The following is a 12,870-nucleotide window of genomic DNA, read 5'->3' as shown; positions in this document are numbered from 1 at the left end:
ATAGATTTGAGTAAGTCAAGTAATACTTACTAAATATTGGATTTAAAATCCAATTATATTTGGGGACAATAAACAGAATCCTAGTCTTCAAAGAGTTCAGTTTTTAAAAAAAGGGGGAGATTAAGAAGTATATCCAACACTTTGAGAGTTCTATAAAAGATAAAATCAGTTATCTGAGCAGATGACAAAAAATAAAAAAAGGACAACCGTAGGGAGAAAAATACCATAATTCTTATTTTATATAATATTTCCTCAGTTTTAACTTACCTAAACTTTTCAGCTCATTAAGTTTGTTGATTGTGAAACTACAACTTTACTTGCTAGGTATCAATTCTAATGGCTCAATCTTACAAAAATTATAGTAAAAATTATCATTATACAGGAAACACAGTGCTAATGTTTATATCCTTCAGCATGCTTACCTATCAGTTAAAACAAACATTTACCAGTTCACAGAGAAAAGGAATGAGTAGGTAAAGCAATTGAGGCAAAATTTAGATGACTATTTTGAAAATTTGGCTTCTTGAAAGAGAGGACTAGGTTGAATCATTCTCAGCAATCTTAATTAACCCTGTATAGTTGTTGTTCTTTTAACTCTTGACTACTATTCAAATTACAAAATGTAGCCACTTTAATTTTTCCTTTACAAACAACTCAAAATAGCCAAAACAATCTTTGTAATAGGTCAAGAATTTGCAAAATTCCTCTTGGAATTTTAATGTGGATTGTATAAAATCTATTGGCCAAGCTGGAGAGAACTGCCATGCAAGTAATACTGAATCTTCTAATCAACATGAATTTTTTTCTCCCTTTATATGGATTTTTTACATTTCTACATGCAATATCTTAGTTTTTAGTGTACTTGCACTCCTTTTGTTAAATTTATTTCTAATTTATTCTCTTTGATGTTAAAATGGTAGGAATTGTTTTCTAAATTTCATTTTGTATTGTTCATTGTTAAATATATAGATATACAATTGATTTTCTTGTTTTTTTTTTTTGTAGTGGAAATCAAATCTAACGCTTTATATATACTAGGCAAACATTCTACCTAAGCTATACTGACAACTTGATTCCTAGATATATCCTATAACCATGCTGAGTTCATTGATTTAGTTTATTGTTTATGAATTTCTTTGGATTTCCTAATATATGGTCATACCATCTATCTATAAAGACAGTTTTAATTCTTCCTTTCTAATACAAATGCCTTCTATTAATTCTCTTGCCTGATTGCACTGGTTAAAATCTCCAATATGATACTGAACAAAGTAGTGAGAACCTACATCTTGGTTGGGGAAAGGCATTCAATATGCTACTATTAAGTATGATATTAAATGTTTTTTTAATATACTACCAAGTTGAAGAAGTCCCCTTCTATTTGTAGTTGGATAGGTTTTTTTTCTTTATTACTAATAGGAGTTAGATATTGTCAAATCAGTTATCTGCATCTATTATCTATGCTATATAGCATGTTCAGATGTTAAGCCAACTTTGTATTTCTGAGGTAAATTTCACTTGGTCATGGTACATAATCCTTTTTTAATGTTGCCTGATTAAGTTTGCTAATATTTTGATGAAGATGTTTATGCCTACATTCATAAAGGCTCTTGTTCTATAGGTGTTTTTTTTTACATAATTATATCTGTCTGATTTAAATATCAGGGTAATACTGTTTTTTTTTGTTGTTGTTTTGTTTTTTTTGTTTTTCTTTGTTGCCAGTCCTGGGGCATGGACTTAGGGCCTGAGCACTGTCCCTGGCTTCTTTTTGCTCAAGGCTAGCACTCTACCTCTTGAGCCACAGCGCCACTTCCAGCTTTTTTCTTTTCTATATATGTGGTGCTGAGGAATCAAACCCAGGGCTTCGTGTATACGAGGCAAGCACTTTACCACTAGGCCATATTCCCAGCCCGATAATACTGTTCTTATCAAATGAGTTAGGGGGTATTCCCTTCTCTTTATGAGTTTGAAAGGATTATTTTTCTTTTTCATGTTTGTAATGTGGCATGTAGTAGCAAAGATTAGCAAATCTAGCTACTCAGGAGGTTGAAGCAGGAGGAGCGTAAGTTAGAGGCCAGCCTGAGCAAAATAATGAGGCTCTAGGTTTGATCTCTCCTTACACTGCCAAAACAAAAACGTTTGTAAGATGACAGCTCTATTTTATGTCTTTAATCTTTGTACTCTTTCATGCCTATAACATAAGGTTTTACACCAACAAAGTATTTGCAAATGAATTCAATTATGCAACTATATCCTAGAAATGGCTAAAGTTTTTTTCAAATTTCAACCAAAGGGATTTTAATAGTGAGAATGCTATGGAAAATCTTATGGTTAGAAATATAGTATGTATCTTCTCAAAGATTCAAGTGTTTTAGGAAGCTGGTCCTCAGTGTGGTATATTGGGAACTAAAATCTTAAAAAAAGATGAGATCTAGTGGGAGGTTTCCCTGAGGAATGTGATATTGAAAAGGGATTTTAAGATCTCTCTCTCTCTCTCTTTTTTTCTCTCTCATTCTAGTTCAAGATAGTGTCAGTTATGCTACTCATGCTCATGCTCCTGCCATTGCCATGTACTTTATAAGGTAATGCTGCCAAAGAGCAACCCTCATTTCATAATGTATGGTATGCTGTTTAAATTTGAACCTCTAAAATGGTGAGCTAAATTGAGCTCTTTTTTTTTTTTTTTAGCTCTTCTTAAGTCAGGTACTTCATTATAGTTACAAAAAGGTGATACAGAAAGCAATTTAAAAATAATCTAAACAATTCTTTCAAAGTTTGAGAAAACTGAAATATTTACTTACTAGGTAATAGCTCTCTATCAGCAGTCTCTGTGCAGCTTGGATAAGGGTAAAATAGATGTCCTTTCTCTAATGGGTATGGAATCATTCTAAAAGCTGAAGGGGGAAAAGAAAACATGTTGATATCCAGTTCTCTCTCACTTACCATCCTATACCTTATAGTATCATCCTAGAGTATTTACCATACTATAGAGAAAAACTATTTTGGAGATTAAAATTAAAAATTCACATAGCATTTTCTTTTCTTTTTAGACATTTTAGATGAAATAAAGCAAAAGAATGAACAAGCAAAGGAATAAGACTTATAGAGAATAGTGAATTATCTAAAACAGAATGGAACAGTGGATAAGATTGGCTAGGTCCTTCTTTGTTTGTCTTCTCATTACATTTATGGCTTTCAATTCTACAAGTATAAATACCTCTTCTTTGGGGAATCTTCATAAAATTGTTATAGCCTTAAATTAGCAACCTAAAAGAGTTCTCAAATGACTCCTAACTTCATGGGAGAGATTTTCACCAAAGTTTTCTATGAGTGGGGCTTAAGTCCAGAATTACTAAATTACAGTCCTTTGGTCAGATCTAGCTATTTTCTTAAAGTAATTCAGGAAGCCAGTGATAATCATGAGGGAGTAACTCATTAAGATGCATGAATTAAGCTAGGTTCTATAATCCTAACTACTCAGGAAGCTAAGATCTGAGGATAGCAATTCAAAGCCAGCCCAGGGAGGAAACTGTGAGATTTTTATCTCCAATTAACTAGCTAAAAGCCAGAAGTGGAGGTATGGCTCAAGTGGCAGAGAACCTGCCTTGAGAAGAAAAAGCTAAGTGAAAGCAGGAGGCCCTGAGTCAAGCTAGAGTACCAGCATAGACACAGACACAGAAACACACACATACACACATGTGCAAGAGTTATAGTGTAAATAATATACTTGTTAAAAAATCCACATGTGGGGGCTGGGGATATGGCCTAGTGGCAAGAGCGCTTGCCTCGTATACATGAGGCCCTGGGTTCAATTCCCCAGCACCACATATACAGAAAATGGCCAGAAGTGGCGCTGTGGCTCAAGTGGCAGAGTGCTAGCCTTGAGCAAAAAGAAGCCAGGGACAGTGCTCAGGCCCTGAGTCCAAGCCCCAGGACTGGCCAAAAAAAAAAAAATCCACATGTGGCAGGCAGACTTCCAGGCACTAAAGGCATATATAAAATGCATGAAGAATGTACCTGGTTTTGAGGGACTTATAGGCTACTACAGAAGGCTGAAATACTCATTTAGCTCCTCAATTATATTGTCTCAGTTTTATTAATTGCACAGAGTATGACTGTTAGCAAATTGTTAACATAGAAGTTTCTAAATTTTGTTGTCAAGAACACATGGTGGGCTGGGGATATGGCCTAGTGGCAAGAGAGCTTGCCTCGTATACATGAGGCCCTGGGTTCGATTCCCCAGCACCACATATACAGAAAACGGCCAGAAGTGGCACTGTGGCTCAAGTGGCAGAGTGCTAGCCTTGAGCAAGAAGAAGCCAGGGACAGTGCTCAGGCCCTGAGTCCAAGGCCCAGGACTGGCCAAAAAAAAAAAAGAACACATGGTGCCATTCACTTCTTAGTAATAGTAGTAGAAGTAGTAATCTTTTGTTCCTGAGTATTGAACCCAGGGCATCATGCATGCTAAGCTTGTACTTTACTACTGAGCTGTACCCACAGCTTTAGTATCTTTGTATGGTACAACAAGCTGAAAGAAATATCTAAAAATTCCATTTACCAATTAATATGTCCAAACAACTTAAAAAGACTATCTTTTAACCACTTAGCACTTTTAAATAATCACTTTAAGATAATCATTTCAGCAGGGCATGATGGTGCACACTCAGGAGGCTGAGATTGAAAGATCACATGAGCCCAGGAATTCAAGACCAGCCTAGACAACAACACAAACACATCCAAAAACAAAAAGTGTCATTTCTTATGAATGAGATATATTTATGAGCCTGTTGCACACTAAGCAACTTCTTAAACAGTGGGATCACACTTGGATGCTACCATTCTTATTTCCTAGAGAAAGTACTAAACATTGGGCAGTACTTCTTTTAATCACAGTAACACACAAACAGCTTACAATGAAAGTTACTGTTACAAACATGGAAAGAAATGGAGCATGACAATGCTGAAACTGAATTATCTGGAGAAAATAGTTTGAGTGGTGTCTGACAGATGTTAAGTATTATTGTATTTCCAGTAAAAATTTAGAATATTCTCTGGTACTTTTGAGAATTGCTTCCATGTTTCACAGTGCCTTATTGCAAAGTTTGGGAATACTTTTAGTTAGTAAACAGTGAATTTAATTTTGGACTTTTATTCACAGTTAAGATATACTTTCCAAGAGAATTATGAGAGTCCAGCTAATGAAATACTTTGATTTAACTTCTTCATTTTCTCTTCCTTCCTTCCTTCCTTCCTTCCTTCCTTCCTTCCTTCCTTCCTTCCTTCCTTCCTTCCTTCCTTCCTTCCTTCCTTCCCTCCTTTTCTCTCTCTCTCTCTCGCCCCCCACTTTTCTCTTTCTTTCTTTCTTTCTTTTTTTTGCCAGTCCTGGGGCTTAAACTCAGGGCCTGGGCACTGTCCCTGAGCTGCTTTTGCTCAAGGCTAGCACTCTACCATTTCAGCCACAGCGCCACTTCTGGCTTTTTCTGTTTATGTGGTACTAAGGAATTGAACCCAGGGCTTCATGCATGCTAGGCAAGCATTCTACCACTAAGCCACAGGCCCAGTCCCAACCTTTTTCATTTTCTTAATGGTTGTTAAGAAGCTATACATAAGAAATCTGGAAGTTAGTTATGAACAGTCTAGTTTACTCTTCAAAGAAAATATACACACGAACCACTAATCATTAGGAAAATGCAAATCAAAATCACAATGAGGGCTGGGGATATGGCCCAGTGGCAAGAGTGCTCGTCTCGTATACATGAGGCCCTGGGTTCAATTCCCCAGCACCACATATGCAGAAAAGGGCCAGAAGGTGCTCTGTGGCTCAAGTGGCAGAGTACTAGCCTTGAGCAAAAAGAAGCCAGGGACAGTGCTCAGGCCCTGAGTCTAAGCCCCAGGACTGGCCAAAAAAAAAAAAAAAAAATCACAATGAGATTCTACTTTGGTTATTATCAACCAAAAATCAAAACAGAAAACAGGAAATGGTGATAAAGACACAAAGAAATTGTAACTTGTGTGTATGACTGCTAGGAATGTCAAAAGTTGCAGCTACTTTAGAAAACAGAATGGCGATTCCTTTAAAAACTGAACATAGAATTCCATGACATATTCTGGAGATGGATGGTGATGATAGCTGCATAGCAATATAAACATATGCAATGCTACTTAACTGTACATAAAATAGTTAAAATGGTAGTTTATGTTTACATGTATTTTAACACAGTTTTACACATTTCAATTTTCACATTGTATATACCTCAAAACAAAATCAGACTAATGCCTAAAATATTACAAAAGAGTTGAGGATATAGCTCAGTGGTAGAACAATGACCAAGGCCTTATGTTTGGTCTCCCCCCTCCACACACAATAAAGCCACATTAAATATCTTACAAGACAAAGAATTTACATATTCCTTTTCTTTCATTAAAAATGTTTAATTTAGATAGTTGTCATTCTGCTTTTCCTAAATGTGGAACTCAGAAACCTAGACAATTCATTTAAGAAGGTGGCCTGTAGTCATATATTAGTATTACATTTGGGAAAGAATACTTACTGCCTTCCCATGTACACTGCAATAGATTAAGAGCACCTTCTATCCGTTTCCAGTGCTGAAGATGAAAGAATGCATAGGCAATTGCTTCACTATCACCTCGCTTCAGAATGTGTTCTGGAGGTAAAATTAAACTTTTCATCTCTAGTAAATACTGCAGAAATAACACATATACAACAGAAAAAAAGAAAATTAAATAGTGTTAAACTCAGTTACAAATATAAAATCAAATTGATTTCTTAAAAAAACATTAAACCAGTGAAATTATATGAAAGTCCTTCTAAAAAATTGTCTATACAATGTTATATATACAAATCCCTCAAATCAGAACATTTGGATAGGTATAAGGTGATATACCTTGTGTAACCTAACTAAATCTGAAATGGAAATTAAAGCCAAAGAAATTATGTAAGAAAAATGAATTTTTTTATTTTCCAAAAAAGAATGACACATAAAATTATAAAATATATTTGTGGAACAATACTGTGTGGCAGCATTCAATTATTTTTGCTTTGATTCCCATCTTATGGGTGAAAAGCTTACATTTCAAAAATTCAATTAAGCTAATATTGACAGAGTATAAAGCACTAAAACACAGTCTCTGAAGTTTCATAGTATAATGGGAAATTACATTAAGCTTTCCTAAGTAAATAATTATAATCAGACTGTGATGAGTACCTCATTAGAAGTATAAACAACGTACAAATGTACATGGATAAGAAATTTGTGTGTGTCTGTAAGCGTGCCAGTCTTGGGGCTTGAATTCAGGGCCTGGGTACTTACTGTCCCTGAGCTTTTATATTCAAGGCTAGTACTCTATCACTTGAGCCACAGCTCTACTCCACTTCTGGCATTGACTTTCCTGCCTATGCTGGTTTTAAACTGTGATCCTCAGATCTCAGCTTTCTGTGTAGCTAGGATTACAGTTGTGAGTTGCTGGCATTCAGCTAATTTTTTTTTTTTTTTTTTTTGGCCAGTCCTGGGCCTTGGACTCAGGGCCTGAGCACTGTCCCTGGCTTCTTTTTGTTCAAGGCTAGCACTCTGCCACTTGAGCCACAGTGCCACTTTTGGCTGTTTTCTACATATGTGGTGCTGGGGAATCGAACCTAGGGCTTCATGTATACAAAGCAAGCACTCTTGCTACTAGGCCATATTCCCAGCCCTCAGCTAATTTTTATTTGGTTTTAAAAACATCTTTGTTGAGATATAACTCATATACCTTAGAATTTCCCATCTAAAATGGTATTTATTATATTCAGATATGTGTATCCATCACCACAGTTATTTAGAAATTGGTCATTTCTTCAGAAAGAGGTTTGTGCTCTTTACCATCAGTTTGTATCCCATATTTCCCCAATCTCCCTAAGCAAATAATAACATATTTTCAGTTTCTCTCTATACTCTGTCTGCTCTGAGCATTTCATACTAATGGAATAATACAATTTTGTGTTCTTCTGTGGCTTTTTTTCCCATATAGCATAATGTTTTCAAGGTTTATCCAGGTTGTAGAACATTTAGGAACTCTATTCTTTTTTTGTGGTAAAATAATATTTCATTGTATAGACCTACCATATCTTATTTATCTTTTCATCATTTATTCATCCATTTTACCAGTCCTCCCTATGTAGTCTGGGCTAGCCTTGAGTTCACTGTGTATACCAAGCTAGCCATGAACCTACTGCCTCAGCCTTTAAAGTGGAGGAACTAAAGGTACGTATTACCATCCTTGTCTTTTTTCAAACTTTTTTTTCCCTCTTTGGTCCAAGACTGGGAATCTAACTCTGTACCTGTATCTACTTTCACTCATTGGCTAGCACTACAAACTGAGCCATGCCTGCAACCCCTTATTTCAAACTGTTGAAGAAAATTATTTGTCCTACTATTATCCATAACACAAGCAATGTAATCACAATTATCACACTCATCAAGCTTACATTAAGATACAAAATTAGTCACTTATGCATCATCTTTACTATTAAATGGTCACCTTAAAACTAAGTCTCTAGAAAATTTTAGTTAGCTGATACTTCCTCCATAAAGACAGAGGCCAAAATGTTTCTCCTATCGAATAGACTTGAAAGAATCTCTGGTTCTAAGCAATTTGATACTAAATCATGTGCAATAAAATGCATTTTAAGAGAAACATTCCAGAAGTGTCTCAAAAGATATATTCCTATATTTAAAATTTGATATCTCATGTTGTTAGACAAACTGAATTAGCATAAAGAGTTTGTGAAATACTTTCTACAACTGCAACAAAGCAAGACGGTTCCAGGAGAATCTAAAAAGACAAAAAGATGTGGCTCCAAAACAAAAGCCTTATGTAATTAGTTAATATGATATAGTCATATTTATACATAGAAAATATTTTTTCTTCTTTATGAAATGGGCCACTCCTATTACCAAGATTCATGTCCATCTTTACTCTTAATGTTTCTGGAACTTGTCCTCAAAGTTTAAGGATATGGTTAAACTATGAGATTATTTACTAATCCAGTTTGGGGACTTAAAGGAATGCAGCAGAGGTTGTGTCCTGGTCAAGCAAAGCCCATTTGCTGCCTGGTTGGGTTTTCTGCCCTCAGTGACTTAGGCCTATATTCAGGAGGGTCATATTCTTCCTAATCCTCTCTAATCCTTGCCCAGTTTTTTGAAACACAGTAGAAGATCACTCGCACCAGGCATCTGTGGGAAAATGGACTCAACTAGCTGACCTCTGACATGACTCCGTGTGCTCTTTGCAAGTGTATTGAGAGATTCTTCAGTAGCAGCAAAGACAATGTGGCAACCACGGTGGTATCACCACCAGAAAGTGGATTTCATTTGCAAAAGAAAACCATTTAATTTCTAAATCACAGCCTTCCTATTCTACTTAAATTTTGCTTAAATTTTACAGAGAAGGAAAAATTTTCCAAATTATTTCCATGAGTTTTAGAATGCAGAAGCTTTAAACCACATCACAACATGGCATTTAATATCTTGGTAACCACTGAGAAAATATAAGCAAAAAAATGTGAATAGCCATTATCCAGTAAATTTTATTGAACACATAAATTTGATGATGGGTCGAGAAAATGGTTTTGTTAAACAACTATATGCTTATATTTTCACTAAGTAATATAAGCTAAGTGTCCATGCAGATGGTAGTAAGTATATGGTAATGTTACTAGGAAATTATAATTCAAGATTTTTCATTTAAAAAATGTTTGCTATTGAATTGTTTTCAGACAACATCTTGTTATGGAGCCCAATTAGCTTGGAATTCACAATTCTCCTGCCTCAGCATCCTGAATGCTGAACTTATAGGTGTGCATCACCATACTTAGCTCTAATTATTTTTTGTTTTGTTTTGTTTTTTTGCCAGTCCTGGGGCTTGAACTCAGGGCCTGAGTACTGTCCCTGGCTTCTTTTTGCTCAAGGCTAGCACTCTACCACTTGAGCCACAGTGCCACTTCTGCCTTTTTCTATATATGTGGTGGTGGGGAATCGAACCTAGGGCTTCATGTATACAAGCCAAGCACTTTACCACCAGGCCATATTCCCAGCCCTCTAATTATTTTTAATGTGTTCCTTATTCTACTTAAAAAAAAATCATTATCTTCCAGCAAATGTCCTTTTCAATTTGGCTCTAAAGCAAAGCAAATTTTTTAATTTTTGCATTGACATTTCAATAGAATTTGGCTCCTAAAACGTAAGAAAATTTCAGTTTAAGAAAAATGTATTTAGGGGCTGGGAACATGGCCTAGTGGTAAAATGTTTGCCTTGTAAACGCCCTGGGTTCAATTTCTCAGCATCACATATATAGAAAAAGCCAGAAGTGGCGCTGTGGCTCAAGTAGTAGAGGGCTAGCCTTGAGCAAAAAGAAGCCAAGGATACTGTTCAGGCCCTGAGTACAAGCCCCAGGACTGGCAAAAAAAAAGAAGAAGACAGAAAGAAAGAAAGAAAGGAAGGAAGGAAAGAAAAGTGTATAAAATGTATTTAGTATGTTCAATGTGTATCTCAATGATAGAATGTGTACTCTGTATACATAAAGTCCTTAGGTTCAATCCCAGTGCAAACACACACACACACACACACACACACACACACACACACTTTTAAAAAATAGTATTATTACTTAACTTACCTCCTTCAGAAACTATTAGGAATTTCTGCAATAAATTGCTACACAATAAAAACTCTATTCTCCATGTTAAGCTGCTGCATATAGAAAATTACAGTACCTAAATTGATCTGATGTAGATAGTAAAAATGTGTTTAAACTCACATTTCAGTAGTTTTTGTTGTTGTTTCGCGTGTGTGTGGGGGGGGTACTTGAGTTTGAATTTAGGGCATTGACTTTACTACCCTGGTACTACAGTGCTGAGCCACGCCTCCAGTATTGTTTTTCACTAATTATTTTTTAGAATAGGGATTTGCCCCCATCTGGATGTCTAGCATTGCTAGATCACAGGTGCACCACCACATTCACCTTTTTTCCATGGGGAGTTTCTCTGCCAAGCTGAGTTTCTCTGCCCAGGTTGACCTGCAATCATCCTCCCAATTCAGAGCATCCTACATAGCCACCATTTGCCTACTTATGGGTTTAGAAAATATTTTGCAAACATTTCTGCTTTTTTACTGTTCTTTTCATTTTGGCTCTAAAGCAAATTTGGTATGTCAAGAGAATGTGTGCCCAGGACAATGACAACCAAATGACAATTTATTAATTCTCAACCTTGCAAGTAGCCAGAATTATTGACATGAGCCATTGGTTCTCAGCTGGAGCTCATGTTTTTGACCCCTTATCTATGCCTTTTTGTAGATTGAATCGCAAGTATGAACCATATCCTCAGCTAATTCACTGAGATGGAAGCTTACTAACTTTCTACCCTGGCTGACCTTATACTGTGATCCTACCAATCTCCACCTCTTGAGTAGCTGAGATTATAAGCATGAGCTACTCTACTGTACTCCATCTATATTTGTTTTTATTTACATATTTTCCAAATTTTTGGGCAAATTAAACAAAACCCTGCTATGCAGACAATACTTTTCTAAAAAAAATGTGAAAGGTTAAAAACTAAAAGACAGTTAATTTTATTTGCTTTGGTCTTTTGTGGGTTTTTTTTTGGTGTTTTATTTTTTTATTTTTTTGCCATCCCTGGGGCTTGAACTCAGAGCCTGAGCACTGTCCCTTTTGCTGTCTTTTTGCTCAAGGCTAGCACTCTGCCACTTGAGCCACAGCACCACTTTCAGCTTTTTCTATACATATGGTGCTGAGGAATCGAACCCAGGGCTTCATGTATACGAGGCAAGCACTTTACCACTAGGCCATATTCCCAGCACTTGTTTTTGTTTTTGTCATAGGAAAGTATATGGCTGGGAGTTAGGCCTAGGGGTAGAGTGCTTGCCTAGCATGTACAAAGCCCTGGGTTCGATTCCTTGGTACCACATACACAGAAAAAGCTGGAAGTGACACACTGTAGCTCAAGTGGTAGAACCCTAGCCTTCAACAAAAAAAGCTCAAAGACAGTGCCCAGCCCCTGAGTTCAAGCCCCAGGACTGGCAGAAAAAAGCAAAGAAAAAAGAAAGCAAAGCATATGCTAAGTGTACAAAAACTGCTAAGAGAAATGCAACAAAAGAAAAATATTATATGTTTGGAGAATAAAAGAATGAAAAATAATCTGATTTATGGTTGTCCAGATTTATTCTTCTTTATACATAATACACACATTCCTTCCTCCTCCCTCTCCATCCTCCTTCCCTTTGTTCTTTTCTTTTTGTAGCATTGAGGATTGAACCCAGTGCCTTATCCATGCTAGGCAAGTATGGAACAAATGAATTATATCATAATTTCAAAAATTAGAATCAAACTTTTAGGTAACTCACTTTTTAAAACATATTTCTTGTATATAGCTTTCTGTCTCTCTCTATATTTCTAACTTTTTAAATTATTACACGTCGGTACATTAAAAGCTGTGGTTTCATAATATATATTAGCAAATAACATCATGCTAGCTAGAATTGCACCACCATCTTTTTTTTTTTTTTGGTCAGTCCTGGGGCCTGAACTCAGAGCCTGGACATTGTCTCTGAGCTTCTTTTGCTCAAGGCTAGCACCCTACCACTTGAGCTACAGAGCCACAGAGCCACTTCTGGCTTTTCTTTCTCTGTTTATGTAGTACTGAGGAATCGAACCCTGGGCTTCATGAATGCTAGGCAAGCACTCTACCACTATGCTACATTCCCAGCCTGCACTACCATCTTTAAAAAATACAATATCACTAAAACATGACAATTTGAGTGCCTAAAAATTTAAAGTGGGGGCTAGGGATATAGCCTA

The 12,870-nt window shown here is 36.2% G+C and overlaps 1 protein-coding gene across 4 annotated transcripts in view; it reads right to left on the bottom strand.

Moving 5' to 3' along the window:
• The window catches only part of St7l (suppression of tumorigenicity 7 like), a 148,473-nt gene that overhangs the window by 91,836 nt on the left and 43,767 nt on the right, over positions 1-12,870 (bottom strand). For all 4 annotated transcript variants that reach the window (XM_048351738.1, XM_048351739.1, XM_048351740.1 and 1 more), the window contains exons 12-13: positions 6,552-6,702; positions 2,802-2,894 (exon numbers count right to left, since the gene is read on the bottom strand). In XM_048351738.1, the coding sequence (XP_048207695.1) occupies positions 2,802-2,894; positions 6,552-6,702 (244 nt within the window). The remainder of the gene's footprint in view (positions 1-2,801; positions 2,895-6,551; positions 6,703-12,870) is intronic.

Source organism: Perognathus longimembris, chromosome 7, assembly GCF_023159225.1.
Source record: "Perognathus longimembris pacificus isolate PPM17 chromosome 7, ASM2315922v1, whole genome shotgun sequence".
Taxonomy (NCBI): domain Eukaryota; kingdom Metazoa; phylum Chordata; class Mammalia; order Rodentia; family Heteromyidae; genus Perognathus; species Perognathus longimembris.
Note: the sequence above shows the minus strand (reverse complement) of the source record. Positions and strands in the feature narration are given on the sequence as shown.